Source organism: Sus scrofa, chromosome 4 (assembly GCF_054392235.1).
Source record: "Sus scrofa isolate SSC_HxYL_T2T_F1_AM1 chromosome 4, Sscrofa_HxYL_maternal_Yorkshire_Landrace_v2.0, whole genome shotgun sequence".
Taxonomy (NCBI): domain Eukaryota; kingdom Metazoa; phylum Chordata; class Mammalia; order Artiodactyla; family Suidae; genus Sus; species Sus scrofa.
In genome coordinates, this window is record NC_139386.1 from 93,892,168 (window position 1) to 93,914,779 (window position 22,612).

The window sequence follows — 22,612 nt, forward strand, 5'->3', positions numbered from 1 at the left end:
AAGGCGGGGGCCGAGCTGCGCAGGCCGGAAGCTCAGCAGGCGGTGAAGATGGCGGAGAGCAGCAGTCGCGCCGGCAAGAGCAGCGGGAGCGGCGCGGGGAAGGGGGCGGTGTCAGCCGAGCAGGTGAGGAGCTGGGAATGCGAAGGAGGGCAACCCGGCCGGGTCCGGAGTCGATGCGAGAAGAGGGGAGAAGCCTATGGTTGGTGTACGCCTTTACTATAGTCGCACATTTGCGTGGCCACCCAGAGAGGGGAAGGTCCTTGTAGAAGCTAGCCGAGCCCTTGGGGAGAGATAGGCGGATTGGTAGGTGAAAGCCACGCCCCCTTGGGGGTGTTGGGTGAGCCGAGGGGTGGGAGGGAGGAAGCTCTAGGGAAGCAGAGTCTGGGAGGTTGCACAGGTCTGAGGGAAGAAGGGTGGTCACTTTCCCCACTTTGCCTCCGCACTCTCAAACAGGCTGTGGGTGAGCAAGGCCAGTTCATAAGGAATCCCAGGGAGTTAGTCAACGGGTTGATTGTGTAGTCTGTTACGTGACCCTGAAACCACGTTTAAAACCGTCGTCACTCCGCAGAGCCACGTGACTCACATACGCGAATAGTCTAGTGTTCCATACTATTTTGATTCGGGAGTCATTATTGCACTGAATTTATTTAGAGACCAGAAATCCTTTACTAATCCGAGCTTACATTTCCCCAGTGCCTAGCATCCGGAAACGATTGAAAAATAATCAGAAAGCCCTTTGTTGCTTGGGAATCATGATTTACTAATAGTGGATCTAGTGTTTACTTGGAGTGGGAAGAAATCTGCGTAACAGAAAGGAAAACGTAGTTAAAACAACAGCTTTTTTGGTTATAGGTTCATTTATCAGTTATTTGTTAAACAGTTACTGTAGCAGAGGTATCTGCATAAAGATTTTAAAAATTGACCCGTGCAATCAGAGTTCATAGTCTGGAGGGGAAAATGCTAGTATGAGGTAGAAGAGAGATATACAGCCCTATGGGATTTGGGGGAAGGGGGAAGAGAAAATTCCTCTTAGGGGGAAAAAGGCAAGGGAGAAGGAACCTAATACTTTTTGAGGGTCTGCCGTGTGTTAGACATTCTGCTGGGTATGGGGAAACATAAATGAAATACGGCCTTGTAACCTTGTTTTCAGGTTAGCTCACAGACTCATTTGCAAAAAGAAACCAAACATTAAGCTTTACAGTGTTCTTCACAGGGCTTTTTCTTCTTTTTTAAAATTATAGTTGATTTACAATGTTTTACCAGTTTCTGCTGCACAGCAAAGTGACTCAGTGGTACCTATAGGTACATTCTTTTTAAAAATATTATTTTCCATCATGGTCTATCCCAGGAGATTGCATATATCCATTCTAAATGTAATAGTTTGCATATACTAACCCCAAGCTGCCAGTCTATCCCACTCCCTCCCCTCTCCCCCTTGGCAACCACAGGTCTGTTCTCTGTGTCCTCACTGGGCCTTCTGCTAGAGGAGGGACCCCTAACTAACTAAGCAGGAGATTGAGATTGGGGATTGGGTGGTAAAGGGAAGTGTGGAAAAGTGGGTGGCTAAGAGTGTAAGGAGTGCAATGGGTTCAGACAGATCTGTGTTTGAATTACATTTCTACCTTTCACTGTTACTTTCAGATTAGAGAATTATGAGTTTATGGATAGTGGACAAAGCCATGGTTGTGGAGGAAATCCTCTAGAGTTTGCACAGAAAGTGAACAAAGAAGTAGAATAAGAGTGAAATCAATAGTTAAGTGATGGTAGAGAAAAAGAAACTCAAAAGAGACTGAAGAATTTTGATAATTGAGTTCTGAGGCCATTCCTTGCTTAATATTCTCTGACCTTTTTGTTCCAGAGAGAACACTGGGTAAAAAAAAATATTATAATTGTCACTGCTGCAAATTTGAGCCACATAGGCAAGATGGAAGCAAATAACACATCAAACTAGGCACTTGTTTTATCTTCTGTTATTTAATTACTGCTATTTGAAGTAGCTGTATTATTGTCAGGATGAGTTTCAGACTTAATTAACTTACTCAGAGTCAGTAACTGGGAGAGCAGGGCTTTTAAATGCAGAACTTGTGAATTAGACAGGCCTATTTTTTCTATTTGTACCATGATCATATTAGAGATATTTGAGCTGAGCCTGAAGGATTGGATAGATTGGAACAGGTGGCAGTAGAAATAGAATATAGAGAATCAAGAAAGGAGGGGAGATCTGGGAAAGCATAGATTGAGATGGAGTGCAGTGACTGATTTGTTTTGCTAAATCATGAGTCAGAAAGATGTCCTTAAAACAAGCTGAGTCATTGCATGACAAAGAATTTAGGACTTTTTAACATAAGCAGTGAGGGTGTCATAGAATGATACATGTTATACTGTTGATTTTTTTTTTTTTTTGTCTGTTTGTTTGCCTTTTAGGGCTGCACCCTTGGCATATGGAAGTTCCCAGGCTAGGGGTCAAATTGGAGTTAAAGCTGTTGGTCCTACACCACAGCCACAGCCATGTCAATGCTGGGTCCCCAACCTGCTGAACAAGGCAGGGATGGAACCCATATCCTCATGAATATTAGTCAGATTTGTTTCCACTGCACCACAGCAGGAACTACTGATTTTTTTCTTATTATGTAAAATAATACACGTTAATGTAGAAAATGTAGAAAACACAAGAAAAATTACAAAATAAGAAATAAATTATCCATGATCCTACTATCCAGAAATAACTATCCTTACCATTTTTGAATGTATTTTTTTTTTTTTTTCTTCCCATTTTTAGCTGTCCTGAAGCACATGGAGCTCCCGGGCCAGGGATCAGATCTGAGCCCCAGTCTAGACCTCAGCTGAAGCTGTGGCAGTGCTGGATCCTTAACCCACTGCACCACCAGGGAACACCCCTCCTTATGTTTTTGTGTATGTGTGAATAGATGGAAGGAGATGGCATGTGTGTATTACAAATTTACATATTTAATTTTATAAAATTAGTATTATACAGTATGTGCTGTGTTGTTATATGCTTTTTTCCCCCCTTTGGCCATGCCAAAAACAAGAAAAACCAAAAAAGTATATCATGAATATTTTTGTGTCATCCAAGTGCTAGAAGAATTAAATTAGCAGTGGTGTGAAAGATGGATTTGGAGAGTCCAAAAATGGGAGATCATTTAGATTATTGCCATATTTCAGACAAGATATGAGCCGAGTCTGCAACCTTCACTACAGCTCACAGCAATGCTGGATCCTTAACCCACTGAGCAAGGCCAGGGATTGAACCCACAACCTCATGGTTCCTAGCTGGAGTTGTTTCTCATGTATCACAAGATGGGAACTCTTCCTTCTTCTAACTTGGAAATGTGGATCTAGAATCCTGAGGAGGCCTGGATTTATAGACAGTTACAATAAAGGCAATTGAAACCACAGAAGTAGCTATGAATACCAGTTGAAACTGTATAGGTAATAAAGGGAGAAGTCCTATGATTATAATCTTAGATCCAGTCTCTATTGTAGGGATGAGAAGAATTCTTTTAGGAAGGAGAAAGGGGGTTGAGAGAGGTAGAATCAGAGAACTGAAGGGTGCTGGATACTAAAGGAGAGTAGAGGGCCTGCATTGTAATGAGCATTTGACATATCATCCTGGTTAAGTTCTCATTGTTACCTCATGGCAGTGGTTCCCAACCTGCTTTGGTTTTGACCCTAGGAGACATTTGGCAATGCTTTTAGCCATTTGTACTTCTGACAAGTAGAGGGAGCTGCTAGAAGGGTAGAAGCCTGGTGGGATGTTGCTAAACATCCTACAGTGCACAGGACAGCCCCCAATAACAAAGAATTATCTGGCCCCAAATATCATACTGATGTTGGGAAACCCTGCCCTGTGGTATATTAGCTCCATTTTATGAGGAAAATGAGGAAAAAAGAGAGATGACTTTGTCATGTAAAAGTAAATGGCAAAACTAGGATTCTAATCCAGGTCATACTCAAAAGTTTTGGGCTCTTACCATGTTACTTAGTTAAAGGAAGAGAGTTTTAAGAAGCAGATTGAAGATTAAGAAAAGGTCTTTGGTTATGCAGTTAGGTAGGAGGCTGTTCATGATCTCTGAGAGGATAGTTTAATAAGTAATAATAGTTGGAGTTCCCGTCGTGCTCACTGGAAATGAATCTGAATAGCATCCATGAAGACAAGGTTCCACCCCGGCCTCGCTCAGTGGGCTAAGGATTGGGCATTGCCATGAGCTGTTGTGTAGGTCAAAGACATGGCTGTATCCTGTGTTGCTGTGGTTGTGGTGGTGGCATAGGCCGGCAGCTACAGCTCTGATTCGACCCCTAGCCTGGGAACCTCCATATACCTTGGGTGTGGCTCTAAAAAGACAAAACAAAACAAAACCCCATAATAACAGTTGAATGACTTAGTATAGACAGTAGGCAATTTAAAGTGGATTGAGAGTGAATGGGGGGTGAGGAAGTGGAGGCAGTGAGTATAGACTAGTCCTAAAAAAGGGTGAAGAAAAGGATGAGAACCATCATTTGATGGAGAAGTAAGATCAAAGAAGTTTCTAGAATTGAGTATATTTGTCAGAAAAGGGAGCACTGAACTGAAAAGAAGATATTTAGTGCAGTTATGATAGCCCAGGAAATACTTTTCCCGATGCATCCAGTCATAATTCTCTATCTCTTCTATTCTTCCATTGAACCGAATAAGAGTGATTATCACGTGGATAAGAAGACCAAAGGACATTTGGGGTATAAATGTAATGATTGTAGATTTTCCCCAAAGTTAACAAAACTATATGGTATCAGTTAAAAAAGAAAGAAAACATAAAAATAAATCAAATAGAAATAATTTTACTTTTATAAGAGATTATTATGTGACAAGCCAGGAATAAACACAAATAGAAAACAGATTCTTAGACAAACCCAAGTGAAAGTAGCAGTTCTACCATTCATGTGTTATTTTATTCACCTCCCCAGCCCTAATAATAAAGTAAAATGGTATTTTATTTATTCCACCAGTCCTGGTTTCCTGATCTATAAATTGAAGGTGCATGTCTTAAAATGTTTTTTGGGAACTCCTGTTGTGGCTCAATAATGAACCTGACTAGTATCCGTGAGGATGCAAATTTGATCCCTGGCCTTGCTTAGTGGGTTAAGGATCTGGCGTTGCCATGAGCTATGGTGTAGGTTGAAGACACAGCTTGGATCCTGTGTGTTGCTGTGGCTGTGGCTGTGGCTGGCAGCTGCAGCTCCAATTCCACCCCTAGCCTGGGAACTTCTATATGCCACAGGTGCTGCTGTGAAAAGAAAAACAAAAATTTTTTTTTTGTTTATTTTAGAATTAAATGAAGTAGAGAGTCTGGCACAGTACCTGGCACATAGTAGTGTTCCTTTACTGTGCAAACTGTGAAGGAAAGCAGGCTATTGTAGGGCTGTGAAAGAAATAGGGTTTTTTTTTCTTTTTTGTCTTTTTTTTAGGTTCACTCCTTTGGCATATGGGGATTCCCATGCTAGGGATCGAATTGGAGCTGTAGCTGCTGACCTACACCACAGCCGAAGCAACTCGGGATCTGAGCCGTGTCTGTGACCTACACCACAACTCACAGCAACTCTGGATCCTTAACCCACTGAGCAAGGGCAGGGATCGAACCTGCAACCTCATGGTTCCTAGTCAGATTTGTTAACCACTGCGTCACGACGGGAACTCCAGGAAATAGGTATTTTAAAAGATGTTGCATTTGCATATTTAACTTTTTTTTTTTTTTTTTGTCTTTTTGACATTTCTTGGGCTGCTCCCTCGGCATATGGAGGTTCCCAGGCTAGGGGTCAAATCAGAGCTGTAGCCACCGGCCTACACCAGAGCCCCAGCAACGTGGGATCCGAGCCATGTCTGCGACCTACAACACAGCTAACGGCAAAGACGGATTCTTAAGCCGCTGAGCAAGGCCAGGGAACGAACCCACAACCTCATGGTTCCTAGTTGGATTTGTTAACCACTGAGCCACGACGGGAACTCCTGCATATTTAACATTTTTAAAGAAGATGATAAAGATTAGAAGTTAGGCTGCGTGGTGGAAAATAAAGAACACAATATGGGAGTTCTCTCGTGGTGCAGCTGCTTAAGGATCTGCATTGTCACTGCAATGGCTCAGGTCGTTAGTGCGCTAGGGTTTGATCCCTGGCCTGGAACTTCTACTTGCCATGTGTGCAGCCAAAAAAGGAACATGATATGTGAAAATAGAAAAGGTTTTCTATCAAAAAATGTAAGGAGTTGGTATGTGAGCACATAGAAGGAGTTAACATGGGAGTAGGGGATGGCAAGAACTGCTTCCTAGAAGAATCTGAGTTGAAATTAGAGTTAGGCAGAGAAAAATAGAACGAGAGAGGTTTGGGTAAGTGTAAGTGGTTCTACTCAGCAAAAGTGCTAAGTGTAAAATGTGGGAGAAGGACTGACTGGGAGGAGTCAGCAGGGACTAGGTCTTTTTTTTTTTTTTTTTGCTTTTTAGGACCACACCCATGGCTTTTGGAAGTTCCTAGGCCAGGGCTGGAATTGGAGCTGTAGCTGCTGGCCTACGCCACAGCCATAGCAATGAAGGATCAGAGCTGTGTCTGCAACCTATACCACAGCTCGTGGCAATGCCGGGTCATTAACCCACGGAATGAGGCCAGGGATCGAACCCACATCCTCATGGTTACTAGTTGGGTTCATTTCCACTGCGTCACAACGGGGGCTCCAGGACTAGGTCTTTATAGGACATTTTTCTGCTGTTTTCGGGAGTTTGGATTTTATCTCATGAGCAGTGGGAACACTGAAGGTTTAGGCATAAGAACAATATGGGTAGATTTAAATTTTAGGTAACTTGTGCTGAAGTGTGGCGAATGAAGGAGGCAAATCTGGAGGCAAGTGTGGAACTCAGCTAGAAAGCTCTAGTAGTACAGGTGAGAGAGGATAGTAGATGGATTTGAGATATTTAGTAGATAGATATGATTTAGAGATAAATTGGATGTGGATACTGAGTCAAGGATGATTCCAAGTTTTCTAGAATTAAGATCTCTCTTCCTACTTTAGTGGCCCAAGTTCAGTCCCTCATCTGGGAACTGAGATCAAGAATTATTAACAAAGATAATATAAGCTGCCGTTAGGCTCTAGAGAAATAGGTACAATCAAGCACTGTAAAGTCATCTGGTCATCCTGGAGAGCTTTATAGCAACATGCAGTAGAAGCTATAATAATGTTAATACCTTTTTGACTCATTAATATCACTTTGGGGAATATAATTCAATATAATTCAAGAAAAATGTCTATAAATTTTTTGTACTGTTTGTCCAGATTTTCTTTTTAGTTTTTTTTGACAGCAGCATGCAGTGGCTTGATGTGGGATCTCAGTTTCCAAACCAGGGATTGAACCTATGCCACAGCAGTGAAAGTGCTGAGACCTAACCACTAGACCACCAAGGAATTCCCTGTCCAGATATTTAAAATCAGTGCTATGTATTACAGAAAAATTGGAAACAACCTAAATGTCCCAACAACAGAATAGTTTTTAAAAATATTTTAATAGTGTGTAAATGCTGTATTGCCCTTGAAAATAAAACTGTGGTCTGCAGCTGAATAGATAAAATGTCTCACACACATAAGACTATTATTCACCCATAAAAAAGAAGGAAAATCCTGCATTTTGTGATGAAATGAATGATCTCTGAGGGCATTATATTAAGTAAAAATAAGTCAGAGAAAGATCAATAGTGTATGATCTCACTTTTGTGTGGAATCAAATACCCCCCAAAACCTGAACTCATAGAAACAGAGTAGATTGGTGGTTGCTTGGAGGGGTAAGTGGGGAATGAGTGAAGGTGGTCGGAGGGTACAAACTTGGATTTATAAGATGAATAAGTTCTGGGGATCTAATGTACAGCATAGTGACTGTGTTAACAATATTGTATGGTATACTTGAAAGTTGCTAAGAGAATGGATCTTAGAAGTTCTCATCACAAAGAGTAACTACAGGATGATGGATGTGTTAAATAATGTTATTATGGTAATCCTTTAACTATATATATTTATATATATATGTCATGATGTGTACCTTAAACTTACACAATGCTTTATGTCAGTTATATTTTAATAAAACTGGGACCCAAAAAAAGAAGACCCTGTCCTGTGTAAAATTATTGCTAATTATGAGAATGTAAAGATCTCTGTATAGTTGTAGGACTTACAGTTACTTTAGGATATTTTTTTGTTTTGGTTTGGTTTTTGGCCATGCCCACGCCATGTGAAATTTCCCCAGCCAGGGATCAAACCTGTGCCACAGAAGCTGCTGCAGTGACAACACTGGATCTTTGAACCACTGCGCCACAGAGAAGTCCAAATAGTTGGCATTTTATTGAATTATTTTTCAGTAGGGATGTTTATCCATAAGATGATTCAATAGGGTTGAGAGAGTCACCAGTGACCTGGCCATTCCTGCTCATGCCAGTCAGCTTTAGAAGAATAAGGAATAATGGAAAGGAAATTTAGGTCAAGCCATAGGGGAGAAGACCATTTGGAAAGTTGTATTTTAGGAGGAAGAATATGGGAATAAAACACAGCATCTCTGTCTTCATTACCTGGCAGACCCCAGAGATGGCAAGTTAATATCAGCTTATTTTGCATTTAGCTAACAGTTTTCAGTTAGCTGCTAAGAGATTTCATTTCTTTCAAGTGCATCAGTGGCTGAAATTTTCCATTGTAACTGTTGGATAACTAATGCACTTAAATAGGATAAGTTTGGTATTTGATTAAAACTATAAACTAGACCAGTTGGAAATAGGGGTTCTTAATTTGCAAGAGTGAAGAAAAGTTGGAATTTAAAAAATTCACTTTACCTTTATATAAATATTTATATAAACAAACCAATATTTGTTTAAAATTGGTTGTTGTGGGGGGGACGGAGTGAGATGGACGGGGAGTTTGGGTTTAGTAATGCAAACTATTGCGTTTGGAGTGGATAAGCAATGAGATCCTGCTGTATAGCACAGGAAACTATATATAGTCACTTGTGATGGAACATGATAGAGGATAATATGAGAAAGAGTGTGTATATATTTCTCACATTATCCTCCATCATATTCCATCACAAATGATGGTGTATATATATATATATATATGGTGTGTGTATATGTACACACACACACATATGACTGGGTCATTTTGCTGTACAGCAGAAACTGACAGAACATTGTAAATCAACTATAATAGAAAAAAATAAAAGTCTTAAAAAATAAAAAAATAGAATTGGTTGTTGAAAAGTAGATTCTTACTATTTACTAAGGAAAATAAGTTTAGGTCTAAATTTTTTTTTTTTTTTTTTTTTTTTTTTTTTTGGTCTTTTTGCCTTTTCTAGGGCCGCTTCCCATGGCATCTGGAGGTTTCCAGGCTAGGGGTCGAATTGGAGCTGTTGCTGCCAGCCACAGCCACAGCCACAGCCACAGCAACACAGGATCTGAGCCGAGTCTGCAACCTACATCACAGCTCACGGCAATGCTGGATCTTTAACCCACTGAGCAAGGCCAGGGATCGAACCTGCAACCTCATGGTTCCTAGTCGGATTCGTTAACCACTGCAACTCGATGGGAACTCCTAGGTCTAAAAATTTTTAAACATTAAGCTGATCTTATTGATGAATGTTATATACAATATACAGAGAAGAGTGGGTCATTTGGGTGCTAGGAGAACATCTGGAATCTAGTTTAGTTGTGGAATTTTCTTAGGTAAGAGTATTTTGTATCTGTAACATTGGCAATGGAGAAAATGCTGATTTTTTTTTCTTTTCCTTTTTTGGCCCTACCTGTGGCATATGGAAGTTCCTGGGCCAGGGACTGAATCTGAGCCACAGCTGCAACCTACACCACAGCTGTGGCAGCGCCAGATCCTTAACCCACTTCGCTACAGCAGGAACTCCAGAAATGCTAATTATAATGGTATAGTTTTAATGTAGGCAGTGGAGGTGACGAAAAAACAGCTTGCAGATGAGTGAGATTCCAAAGCATTTGCTGAAATGAGTGGATGAAGTGATTGAGATGAAAGGATGATAGATGGAAGAAGAAAGCAAATTGCTGGAATGACAGCTTCCTAGTCAAATTTATTCCTTCATTTATTGGGCAGTAGAAGGGATGTAGGGGTAGTACAAGACAGCCATTATATTATATTAGCCGTATATGAACCTTGCAGAGAGAGAGCTAGAGCTAAGAAATCCTAGTAAAGATGAGGTGGTCAGTCAGCAATGGCAATGGGACTGGAAATGATGCAAATGGAAGTGAGATTTGACAGCGGTTTGAATGAATGGATCCACTGCTCTTAGCTGACCAGGAGGGTCTAAGGGGGCACTTCTGTGTTTGGAAAGAAGGCCATGATGGTAACTAATGCACTTCGCTGCTTACACAGCCATTTTACACTAATTCATTCGCTTGATAGGACAACCCTATGAAGTGGTTATCATCTGCATTTCACTGGTGAGAAAACTAAGGCTCAGAGAGATTAACCCCGTGATTCTCAGTTCTGGCTACACATCAGAATTTTGTGGGAGATCTTTTTGTCTCTTTAGGGCCACACCTGTGGCGTATGGAAGCTCCCAGACTAGGGGTTGAATTGGAGCTGCAGCTGCTGGCCTGTGCCATAGCCACAGCAATGCTAGATCCAAGTCTGGTTTGCAACCTACACCACAGCTCACAGCAACTCTGGATCTTTAACCCACTGAGTGAGGCCAGGGTTCGAACCCTCGTCCTCCTGGATATGAGTTGGATTTGTTACCACTGAGCCACAACGGGAACTCCTGTGGGAGATCTTTTTTGAAATACTGAGGCCTGGTCCTCACCCACAGTGATTGTGCAGATTGTTTTGAGGCTCCACTATTCATGTTTTAAAAATGCTCCCCTGATTATTCTAACATGTAGCCAGGGTTGAATGAATAGAGTTTAATGCCTATCAGTGTCCATAAAGCCAGTATGTGGCAGAGACAAAATGTGAAATTTGATCTTTTGTCTTTCATCTAATATTTCTTTCCAAATACAGTCATCAGAGCCTTGTGCTGGAAGTGATGGTGGTGATGATATTAGTGCGAAGTTTCATTTTCACACAGAATTTTTTTTGGGGGGGGGCACATGTGCAGTGCAGCATATGGAAGTTCCCAGGCTAGGGGTTGAATTGGAACTGCAGCTGCCAGCCTATGCCACAGCCACAACAATGCCAGAGCCTTAACTCACTATGGGAGGCCAGGGATTGAACCTGAGTCCTCAGGGATACTAGTTGGGTTCACTACCACTGAGCCACAACAGGAACTCCGATTTTCATACTGTTTTAATTTTCTGCCAAGTTTCTGAGGAACAACAAATGGTGGTAATTATTTCTCTGGGCCTTTATATACGTTGTTTTTTTGTGCCTCTTTTGTACCACCCCCCCCCTCCCCAAACCAGTTTCTCATCTGCCAGGCTTCAGAGAACCTGTATCAGTTAGGGTTTAGAGGCTACAGAAATGGACTATAGGAGTTCCAGTTGTGGCTCATGGGTAACGAATCTGACTAGTATCCATGAGGATGCGTGTTTGATCCCTGGCCTCGCTCAGTGGGTTAAGGATCTGGCGTTGCAGTGTAGGTTGCAGACTCAGCTTGGATTTGGAGGCATTTCTGTGGCTGTGGCATAGGCTGGCAGCTGCAGCTCTGATTAGTCCCCTAGCCTGGAAACTTCCATATGTTGCAGGCGTGGCCCTAAAAAGCAAAAAAAAGAAAAAGAAATGGACTCTAGGCAACTTTTTTTTTTTTTTTTTAAAGGAGTGTTTTAGAAGGATGGTGGTAGGTCACAGGATTGAACACAATGAAAAGAAAGGTTAAAAACTAAGCCACACAAAGTTCAAGCTCTAAGGCAATTGGAGTTTCTGTTATGACTCAGCGGAAACGAATCTGACTAGCATCCATGATGATACAGGTTTGATCCCTGGCTTTGCTCAGTGGGTTAAGGATCTGTTGTTGCCATGAGCTGTGGTGTAGGTCTCAGATGCGGCTCGGATCTGACATTGCTGTGGCTGTGGTGTAGGCATGTGGCTATAGACTCCTAGCCTGGGAACCTCCATAATGCCGCAGGTGGGGCCCTAAAAAGACACAAGACTAAATAAATAAATAGAAGAACTAGGGCAGCTTTGGGGATTTCAGAAATAGGAATGGAGGATCATCTCTATAAGACAACTTATAGGTATCAGGTGTCTTAGCCCCAGCTGTCTTCTGTACCTGTTTGTCCCTAACCAAAATTCAGTTCCTGTAGAGAGACTCCAGTATAGAATAGGTCACTTCTCCTGTGGTCAGGGAGCAAGGATCCTGAATTAAGGAGGGGCAGGCAGTTCCCCAGTGACAGGGATGCTGGGCAGACCCAAAGAAGAATTAACTCATTACAAAGCCTTTTCTTTTTGGGGGTTCCCCGCCCAAGGTATGTGGAGTTTCTGGTCATAGCAGCAGTCCAAGCTGCAGTGACAAGTGCTGGATCTTTAACCTGCTGTGCTACTCTTTTTTTTTTTTAATTAAACGAAGCCTTTTTTAATTTTATGGGCTGTACCTGTGGCATATGGCTTTCTTTTTTTTGCCGCTCCAAGGCACATGGAGTTCCTGGGCCAGGGATCAAATCCAAGCCCCAGTTTCACCTACCTGAAGCTCTGTAGCTATGGCAATGCTTAATCCTCTGACCCACTGTGCAGGGCCAGGGATTGAACCTGTGTCCTGGTGCTGCAAAGATGCTGCAGATCCCATTGTGCCACAGTGGGAACTCCATACAATCCTTTTCTGACAGCTGTCTTTACCTGCAAGTCTTGGCTTATCTGTAGGTTCTCCAGTATCTCTTCAATCCATTTTGATATAGCAAATGCCTGTTTCTCACCAAACTGTAAACTGCAAGATGGCATAGCAAATATCTCACCCGAGTAGGCTTGTAGTGTTGGGTGAATGGAATTCCAGACAGATTTAAGTTAAAAATTGCAAACTGTGTTCTACTCGTTTGACAAGGTAGGTGCTTAGTACATGTTTTTTGTAAAGCTTGCCATCACATGTTACATACTGACCTAGTGCCCTTTCCACTGTCCCCTTTCTCGCCTTTATCTCTTTCTCACCTTTTTAGGTAATTGCTGGCTTCAACCGCCTTCGGCAGGAACAGCGGGGCCTGGCATCCAAAGCAGCTGAGCTGGAGATGGAATTGAATGAGCACAGGTGAGGAAGCTGGGAGAAGCAAACAACAGGAGAGTTGGATGGGCCATTTTGTAAGAGAGGGTTGTGGCAGAGTGAGACTGAATCCTCAGATCTTGCCTTGTCCTCCTATCTCAGCCTAGTGATCGATACTCTGAAGGAGGTAGATGAAACCCGAAAATGCTACCGCATGGTTGGAGGGGTGCTGGTAGAGCGGACTGTCAAAGAAGTGCTGCCTGCCTTGGAGAACAACAAGGAGCAGGTGAGCAAGAATCCCTGAATAGACACCCTGGGCAACAAAAGGGTAAGGAAGGGGATGCCAGGGATTTAGGGAACATGGGGGAGGAAAGTCTGGGTAGGAACTCATAATGAAGAGAGTATAAATAGGCTATTACAGTTTGGGGGGTGGAGGGATGCTCTGGGGGTGTGGGATGGAAATCCTATAAAACTGGATTGTGATGATCATTGTACAACTATAAATGTAATAAATTCATTGAGTAATAATAATAAAAAAAGAAAAAACAATAGGCTATTAGCCTGTGCTCATTATGCTATGCCAAGTCTTAACTCCTTAGACAAAGGAGTTGCTGAGTAGGGGGAGGGGAGGTGGTCAGAGTGGTGTTTCTCACAGTTTAGTCCATGGATTCCTGCATCCAAATCACCTACAGGACTAATGTAAAATGCAGCTTCCGAGTTTGGGGTTTCTGTTGTGGTTCAGTAGGTTAAGAACCCAGTTAGTATCTGTGAGGATGCGGGTTTGATCCCTGGCCTTGCTCAGGGGATTAAGGACCGGTGTTGCTGCAAGCTGTGGCATAGGTGGCAGATGTGGCTTGGATCTGGCGTTGCTGTGGCTGTGGTATAGGCCGGCAGCTGCAGCTCGCAACTCTGGTTTGACCCCTAGCCTGGCAACTTCCATATGCTGTGGGTGAGGCCATGGGGGGGGAAAAATAGCAGCCCAGGTGATTCTTACGTACATTAAAGTTTATAAACTGTTGTTTTTAAGAAAGGAATACTTTTAGTGTCTGGGCTCTACTAGTAATACTTGGTTAAAGGTGAGATTAGAGGTGTCACCTCTCCTTCACTTCCCCCAACCATAGTCCATAACAGAAGAGGGAATGGAGTCCTGAAATCCTTATATAATCCCTGTTGTTTGCCCTCTAGATACAGAAGATCATCGAGACACTGACACAGCAGCTTCAGGCAAAGGGAAAAGAACTAAATGAATTCCGGGAAAAGCACAACATTCGTCTCATGGGGGAAGATGAGAAGCCAACATCCAAGGAAAACTCAGAAGGGGCTGGAGCTAAGGCCAGCTCAGCTGGAGTGTTGGTCTCCTAGGGACCAAGGCCTTTGCAGTTTTTCTACCCCGATTCCCACTTCTTCTAATTTCTCTTTATTATTATTATTATTTTCTCTGCTATTGTAATATTTTTTTGTTAATTAAATGTTTTGGTCAGAATGCTTACCTCTCACCTGAAGCTTTCTCCCAATATTAGGGGCAGAATTTGCATGGGACAGACAAGCATATGACTTGTGGTTTTGGTTCTAGCAGGTTAATGGCTCACAGTATCAGATTAGTTCCCATATTTTATCCTTTCCCTTGCAAATAAAATGCATCTCCTTATTTACTGCCCTCCTCCCAAAAAAGATTCAGAGACAAATGTTGACTCTCAGGTTGAAATTTAATAAGCATTTTGAATGAGGCAGATAGCTCTGGTGATAATGCTTTATGAGTTTGCAACAAAACAGAGGGTTGGCAGTGTGTCTTGGTACTATTCTTTAGACAAAAAGGTCCAGAATGCAAACCTGTGCACTAGCTGTCTGGCCATCCTCACCAAAACCCCCAACCAGGTAGAGCTGATCATTCCAAAGGCAGGTCCGATGGCCCACGCGTTTTAGCCCATGGTCTGCACAGGGGAAGTGGAACCATAGAGAAGGAGACGTGCCTGTTGGATAAGGGCAGAGGGTAGTTATTAAGGCAGTAGCGCTTTAGCCCTCATGGGGCTTTTGACAAGACCAAAGCCTTGGTTATTTTTCTCCTTACTTGATTTGTAAGCCTCTTTAAAATTTGATATTCTGGGAGTTCCCTTGTGGCTCAGTGGTTAACAAATCCGACTAGGAACCATGAGGTTGAGGGTTCGATCCCTAGCCTTGCTCAGTGGGTTAAGGATCCAGCATTGCCGTGAGCTGTGGTATAGGTGGCAGACGCAGCTCAGATCCTGTGTTGCTGTGGCTCTGACGTAGGCTGGCAGCTCCTACTCCGATGAGACCCCTAGCCTGGGAACCTCCATATGCCGCGAGTGTAGCCCTAGAAAAGACCAAAAAAAAAAAAAAAAAAATTTAATATTCTGTGTGTGCCTTTAACTTGTCGACTAATTCTTCCTCCTTCCTACCCCGTCACTCTTTCCTCTTTCTTTTTGTAGCCTTCAGGTTCTCCTGTCTTCCCACCTTTCCCCCTTCTCAACCATTAAGCTAGCTCTCACGGGTATCATAGATGTAGAGGTCATTGCAGATGGTGTCTCTGGCTCTGGTCAGAGTTTCTCCACCAAACAGCACAGCAAAGGGCCCAACCACAGAACATGAGTGATGCCGTAGTCCTCGAGGCCCCTGCCTGGACCCCTGCCCCCTGCTCACGAGCCTTGCAAGCTGTTCCATCAAACAGGGTGCAACGGGTGGTTCCTCCTTGGAGAGAGAAGGGACAGTTTGGAGGAATTTGAGTGTCACAATTTTTGTCTCCTTCCACTGGTAGCAAGATGTGAGTAGATAAATACCTTAATCTTCCCATGGCTCCAGCGCCCTACTACTTCTGGTTCAGCTGAGTTGCAACCCCCAAAAAGCAATAGCTGGTGACCTGGCTGGGGCCCAGGAATTCGCAGCAGGGCAGCACAGTGACCAGAGCGTGAGACTGTGTGGCAGCCTTCTTCCTTATAGCTGTGGATATGCAGAAATTCAAGCCTGAGTTGGGTCTTCTGAAAAATGTAAGTGCTGTACTGCCTTCTTCCCACCTCCCTTGCCCAGAATAGAAAGGAGACGCGACAGTGCAGTAGTTCGGTTGAGAGGCGGGGTGGGGGTGGGGGGTAATAGTGATAAAAGTTCAGGGTCTTAGACTTGGAGAATTCCCGGGGAAGAAGGGGCTAGGGTGAGGATGTAGATAAACTGCCTGCAAATTTGGTTTTTCCAGAGTATAGATGAAGGGAGGATGGAAGGTTTGGGGGCAAGTGGTGTCATACCAATAGGTGCGGGCGCCAGGATCCAGCCTTAGCGTGTAGATGCTTCCATAGCGGCGCTGAGTGCGGGTCCCTCCCTCCCTGCCTGCCACCCTCAGCTCTCGGTCGGAGAGGCTGGTACAGGTGTGACTACTGAGGCCGGCAGGGGGGCGGTTGCCGGGGGCGGCGTTCCACACCTCCCACACACCCTGCTCTGTGTCCAGAGCGGCCACTGTGGCCAGGCGGCGCGACCCGTCCCAGCCGCCCACCACACAAAGCCAGCGCCCGCCCACCGGTGCAGCGTCATGATGGCTGCGCCTCGGTCCGCCCGGGGCTCGCACCTGCACCGCCTGACCCCTAGCAGGGTCGAACACCACCGTATCACTGCTCGGCTCTCTTGCTCCCCCGGCTAGGAGACCCCCCACCAGATAGAACCGTCCCCGCAGTTCGGTGCATGAATGGAAGGCCCGCGCCAGCAGCGGGTCCCGCGCCACTGGCCGCCAGGTCCAGCCCGAGCCCCCTGCCCCACCCCCTACCCCCGCCATGGGCCCGGGGAGGTTGGGCTGCTGGGCCCGCTGTCCCGCGCCCCTACATGGGAGTCCAAGCTTCCCTCAAACCGCTCCTACGGGAAGCCCGGATCCCCACCTCAAGACACCAGCTTTTTTCCACCGTCGCCCAGCAACAACGGCGGTGGCTGCAGCGCGACCGCTGCAAACTGAAGGTCGGAAAGCACCGGTTACCGTGGAAACAGGAGACCTAGGTAGCCACAGGAATCAGATTCTGTTGTCACCATGGCTACGGGAGCTGTGTGAGGTCAATAAAATCTTGAAAAATTGTTAAACTCAGAAAATCAGAGGGCAGTCTGTTCCTCAGAAGGACTCCTATTATCTAAACTGCGAATTCACTTGCGATTATGATGTTTGAGGTGCAGGTGTTGTTCCGCAGGGGGTGAACGTCCTTTTGACGTTTTTCTAATTCATATTGATGTCCCCGGGGACGAGGTAGGAACAGGAACCTAAAGTCAGAGTAAGAAGTGGACTAAGCGCTGACCTGAGAGTCAGGAAACTTGGGTTCTGGTTCCAACTATATCCTTATTCCTCAAGTGATTGTTTTCCTCCAGGCCTCTTTTTCTCATTTATAAAATGTGCTGTCGGGGAGTTCTCTGGTGGCTCAGCGGGTTAAGGAGCCGGCGTTGTCACTGCTGTGGCTCAGATTGCTGCTGTGGCGCGGGTTGGGTCCCTGGCCCAGGAATTCCTCCCAGCCGTCGGCCCCAAATATGCTATTGGGTTTTTCCTTAGGAGTCTTCCACTGCGCGGAAAAGGCAGGAAGGTCCTGATTGACTGGGTGGGATAGTCCTTTCCTCTCTGGCCACTAGGGGGTAGTAGAACTCAGTCTCTCAGGGCACATTGTGTTTATTTGTGTGTGTTGGGGAGGGAGATTGGATTGGGGGGAAATACCTCAGGCATACTTGAGCCTTGGAGAACTTTTCAGTATTGAGTCAAAAGAAAAGTAATTCCTTATTTCGTCTTGTCTCATAGGTTCACACAGCACAAGGATACAGGTACTGTAGCATCTGGAACTCAGAATTAAGGACAGAGAGTTTCTCCTGATAAGATCCAGGGCAGAAGCTGCCCAGCCTTAAAAGCTGGTTGTGGATGATGTGGGGGAGGAGTGAGAAAACCATACTCCTGCCCCTCCCTAGTATCTTCCTTTTTTTTCAGCCAGGTTCCTGAGCTGCTTCTTAACTCTGTCCTTCCAAGACCCTGTGAAGAATGAAGAGGCCCAGATCCAAGCTGGCTAATATTAGCTATAGGTGAAAATGCAGACAGATTTCTGCTCCCGACAGAAACAGGACGGTGTTCCCCAGGGCTGGGCTGTTAATGGGAGTGATGACTGCTGACTTTGTTGTTGTTGTTGTTGAGTTGTATGAGCTGTTTGTATATTTTGAAAATTAAGCCCTTGTCGGTCACATCATTTGCAATATTTTCTCCCAATCCGTAGGTGTTTTTGTTTTGTTTATAGTTTCCTGTGACTACTTAATTTTGCCTTGGGTTTCTATACAGCAACTTGATCCTCAGCATGCCTAAGAAACTGAGGCCATGGAGAGTGGCTAGGGCTGCTGTGGAGATGGACATGTAACTCAGGGATCTGACAGCACAGCTGGGCTCTTTCTGCTCCTGATCTTAACTCCTGGTCCTTAGAGAAAACAGCCTGAGGAGGGTGTGGATAGTAAGGCCCGGTTAGAGAGACTGGAAGGTACCAGGACCTGTTCCTCATGTATACCTTAAAGCTGTGACTCAATAGTAGCTTTCAAAGTCTCTGCCCACCCAACTATAGCATCTTCAATTTCCTGGGTCTGACAAAGAGCATCTTCAGTTTTCCAGATCATGGTAACAAATCACTAAGTTGTTTTTTTGTTTGTTTGTTTTTTTGTCTTTTTAGGGCCACACCCATGGCATATGGAGGTTCCCAGGCTAGGGGTCCAGTTGGAGCTGCAGCCTCTGGCCTACGCCAGAGCCACAGCAACTGGGGATCCGAACCACATCTGCAACCTATACAACCTACACCACAGTTCAGGGCAATGCAGGATCCTTAACCCACTGAGCAAAGCCAGGAATGGAAGCCGAGTCCTCATGGATAGTAGTTGGATTCATTAACCACTGAGCCACGACGGGAACTCCCACAAATCCCTAACTTCTAATATCCTTGACTGAAATCTGAAAGCCAGTCTTTTCCCTAGGGCTCCTGACTGGCTGACCTCACAGCAGCTGGATTCAGATCTGTCACACTCCTACCATTTAGGCAAGGAGCTGCCTGGAGGGATAGTGTCATTTTGCTTAAATCGTATTGGCCTATATGCCCATTTTAGGCTCTTGCTTTTGCTTAAGTCTTTGGCTGTTCTGCCAGACTCATTTTCTGCCTCTCTGGGAGAGAACAGGAAACTCCCCACCCCAGGGGCCTTTCCAGCTCTTCTCTTCCAGCTGTGTTTTCCTTCTCCCCTGAGCTTCAACTCTGACTCTGAGTCCTTAGCAGTTGGCATCTCACTTGGACATGGAGCCAGAATCTCTCATACTCCTTGGCTATATCCCCTCCCCGCCTCCTTAGTTCTGCACCTCCTCTAGTTCCATGTAGTAACTAGAGGTGTCTATCCATTGCTGCCCCAGACACCTAAAGGGAGGATGCCTACCTCCCCTGGTTAGTCTGAATCAAGCTGTATTTGGAAAGAGGCAGAAACTGGGGGAAGGGAGGGAAGAGGAAAAGGGGAAAGAGAAGAGAGAGAGAGAAAGAAAGAAAAGCCAATTTGCACTTGTCTGACACATACTTGACACCCCAGGGAGGCATCTAAAGTGGTCTATGACGACCCTGTAAATGATAGAAAACTGAAAGGATGTTAAGATAAAGTGAAGAAGAATTGTGAGAGATAGGGAGATAGAGCAACAAGGGCTCCTCCTTCTCTGGACCTGAGTTCACTTAATAATAATGTCCAGGGACAGCCTCTGTCCAGGAGTGGGGGTGGGGCAGACAATCCTGAAAGTCTCAGAATCTTGACGTGATCCTACGAATTTGGTGTCCTTGGTTAGCTGTTTTTGGTGAGCAAAGATCCCTACAGCTCAGCTTCCTTGTCTTTTTTTTTTTTTTTTTAGGTCTGCACCTGCGGCATATGGAAGTTCCCGGTCTAGGAGTTGAACCAGAGCTGCAGCACAGGGGTATGCTGGCCTACATCACAGCCACAACAGTGTGGGATATGAGCTGCATCTGTGACCTACGCTGCAACTTATGGCAACGCCAGATTCTTAATCCACCGAGTGAGGCCAGGGATCAAACCTGAATCCTCATGGATACTGGTCAGGTTCTTAACCTACTGAGCCGCAACGGGAAATCCATCAGCTTCCTAGTCTTAGATGTCTGCCCCAACCCCAAATCTACACCCCCTTGTTTCAAACCTTCACAAAACTCTTAATCAATTTTCTCCTTCCCTTAACCCCATCTTCTGACCCTGGAATCATCTCTGGTTCTCAGCATTGTTCATTACGCACAGAAAGCCAACTATTGGGCCCTAGGGGTCTTGGTCAGACTCTCAAGACTCTCTCAGTTCCCTCTGCCTGTATCTCCAAGGCTGTCCCATCCTTCAGGCCTGTCTTTCTGGCTCCTTCTTTATTTTCCTCTGACCTTTCTGCATTTTTCATTTCGGCCAATTGATTTCCTGGCTTCAAGCCTTCTCAGCTGAGCCAAAATGAGGACACAGGCAAACAGAAGGACAGACAAATGACTGGGAAGAGAGACTTCAAGAAGCCAAATCTTGAGACGTGATTGAGAAGAGGGCTGAAAGGAGTTTAAGAGAAAGGTGGAACTGAAAGCAGACCTGAAGTGGAGAGGAGTGGGAATCAGGTGAGTTAGAGAATGATGGAGAGGTGGGATAAGGATGGGGAAGAAGTTGAGTTTTCGAGGGACTTGACGACGATATCGTGTAGGAAAGTATCAATGGGTCATTACTGAGTGGTGGAAATTGAGGATGGAAGAAGTACCTGAGTGATCCTAACAGTAGGCATCCAGAAATCTCTCTTTATCTTAGAAATCTCAGAAATCTTTCTGTCTCTGTTTCATGTTTTGTCTCAGTCTCTTTGAATTACCACCCCCTTCAATAACTCCTGTGTGTGTGTGTATGTGTGTGTCTCCCTCTCCTTTTTTTTTTTTTTTCTTTTTAGGGCCACACCTGGAGCATGCGGAATTTCCCAGGCTAAGGTTCAAATCAAAGCTGCAGCTGCCAGCTACAGCCACAGCCACAGCCACAGCCACTCAGCAGGATTTGAGCTGCGTCTATGACCTACACCATAGCTCACCGCAATTCTGGATCCCTAACCCACTGAGCAAAGCCAGGGATCAAACCCACGTCCTCGGGGGGTTCCCATCGTGGTGCAGTGGAAACGAATCCCACTAGGAACCATGAGGTTGCGGGTTCAGTCCCTGGCCTCACTCAGTGGGTTAAGGATCTGGAGTTGCCGTGAGCTGTGGTGTAGGCTGGCAGCTGTAGCTCTGATTGGACCCCTAGCCTGGGAATCTCCATATGCTGCGGGTGCAGCCCTAAAAAAAAGCAAAAACAAACAAAAAAACCCCGCATCTTCATGGATCCTTGTTGGGTTCATTAACTCTGAGCCACAGTGGGAACTCCATCTCCCTCTCTTTTGTAGGTTTCTATCTCTAGGTTTCAACCTGTCTCCCTGTGCCCTGAGATCACTCTCACCACTTCTACTTTGTGTTTTTCTCTCTAGGTCTCTGTCCTTCTGCCCCCACTGTCCTCTCTCTCCTGTTAAACCAAGCCAACCATCTGATCTTTTGTTGTTGTTGTTTTTTTGTTTTTTTGTTTTTTTTTTTGCCACACCCTTGGCATATGGAAATTCCCTGGCCAGTGATTGAATCAGAGCCACAGCTGTGGCAACACCAGATCCTTTAACCCACTGTGCTGGGCAGGGGATCGAACGCATGCCTCTGCAGCCACCTGAGCCACTGCAGGTGGATTCTTAACCCACTGCACCATAGCAGGGATCTCCCCATCTGACTTTTCTGCAAGGAGCTTTGGAACCTTCTTGGAGTGGCCAGGCTTCTCCCCTTTGGCTGTATTCTAGAAGTTTAGAACCAGTTTGGGGTCCCTGGGACCAGTCACAGGGTATTATTATTGATGAAAATCTGAGTGAGCTTTAACATATGCTGTCTTTTCAGGGAATGGTCTTCCTCACAAAGGACCTTAGAGCATGGAGGCCTGGGCCCAGGGAGAGAAGCCAGCTGGCAAAGAGAGTTTAGACTCCAATCTTTGTTCCTCTACTCTTTCCTTATAGCCCATGGACCAATGCTTCCTGATCATTGCTAGTTATCACAGGCAAGGGACTCTTGCTCCGTTTCTTGATCCCTGGCCCTTCTTCTTTCATGCCACTTCTAGAACTGAGGGGAAAATTGAGATGTAGGAAGGCTTCAAGGTGTGGCCGGAGGGCAGTTATTAGGGGTTCCTGAAAGGGAAGGTGAAGTATATCTTTGGATTTGTGGTGGAAGATGCTCAGAAGGGAGTGAGGGGCATACGCTACTGCTTCTCCTGCAGACTGGGACTTCCTCCATCCTCAGCTCCAAGGCTCCCAACCTTGCTATCTCTGGGACTGAAAACAGATACAGGACAGGGTCCAAGTCTCTGAGTTCAGTGAGAGCAAGGTCGAAAACTAGTTCTGCTGC

The 22,612-nt window shown here is 45.0% G+C and overlaps 3 protein-coding genes across 7 annotated transcripts in view; 2 read left to right on the plus strand and 1 right to left on the minus strand.

Annotated features, from left to right (window-relative positions):
- The first annotated feature begins 37 nt into the window (after positions 1 to 37).
- PFDN2 (prefoldin subunit 2) lies at positions 38 to 14,646 on the plus strand. Of its 3 annotated transcripts, none has more exons than XM_001927323.7 (4): positions 38 to 123; positions 13,123 to 13,211; positions 13,326 to 13,449; positions 14,349 to 14,646. In XM_001927323.7, the coding sequence occupies exons 1-4, from the start codon at positions 49 to 51 to the stop codon at positions 14,523 to 14,525; spliced, it is 465 nt and encodes a 154-aa protein (XP_001927358.1). In that variant the 5' UTR covers positions 38 to 48; the 3' UTR covers positions 14,526 to 14,646. The 3 variants fall into 3 exon arrangements, with proteins under 3 accessions (XP_001927358.1, XP_084878738.1, XP_084878737.1); XM_085022612.1 differs by lacking the exon at positions 38 to 123 and adding an exon at positions 6,667 to 7,879 and having other exon boundaries at positions 12,077 to 13,211; XM_085022611.1 differs by lacking the exon at positions 38 to 123 and adding an exon at positions 9,726 to 11,134 and having other exon boundaries at positions 11,666 to 13,211.
- A 204-nt stretch (positions 14,647 to 14,850) lies between these two features.
- KLHDC9 (kelch domain containing 9) lies at positions 14,851 to 17,082 on the minus strand. Of its 2 annotated transcripts, XM_001927877.6 has the most exons (4): positions 16,418 to 17,082; positions 15,959 to 16,118; positions 15,671 to 15,869; positions 14,851 to 15,133 (listed from the first exon to the last, which is right to left on the minus strand). In XM_001927877.6, exons 1-4 carry the CDS (start codon positions 16,936 to 16,938, stop codon positions 14,967 to 14,969), a joined length of 1,047 nt encoding a protein of 348 aa, XP_001927912.1. In that variant the 5' UTR covers positions 16,939 to 17,082; the 3' UTR covers positions 14,851 to 14,966. The 2 variants fall into 2 exon arrangements, with proteins under 2 accessions (XP_001927912.1, XP_084878733.1); XM_085022607.1 differs by lacking the exon at positions 15,671 to 15,869.
- A 1,032-nt stretch (positions 17,083 to 18,114) lies between these two features.
- NECTIN4 (nectin cell adhesion molecule 4) overlaps positions 18,115 to 22,612 on the plus strand; it is a 29,457-nt gene continuing 24,959 nt past the window's right edge. Inside the window, exons 1-2 of one of the 2 annotated variants that reach the window (XM_085022592.1) lie at positions 18,115 to 18,206; positions 20,609 to 20,782. The gene's annotated coding sequence lies outside the window, so the exon portion shown is untranslated. Of the gene's footprint in view, positions 18,207 to 20,608; positions 20,783 to 22,612 lie in introns of those variants that run through there. The other variant, XM_085022595.1, reaches the window with a different exon arrangement.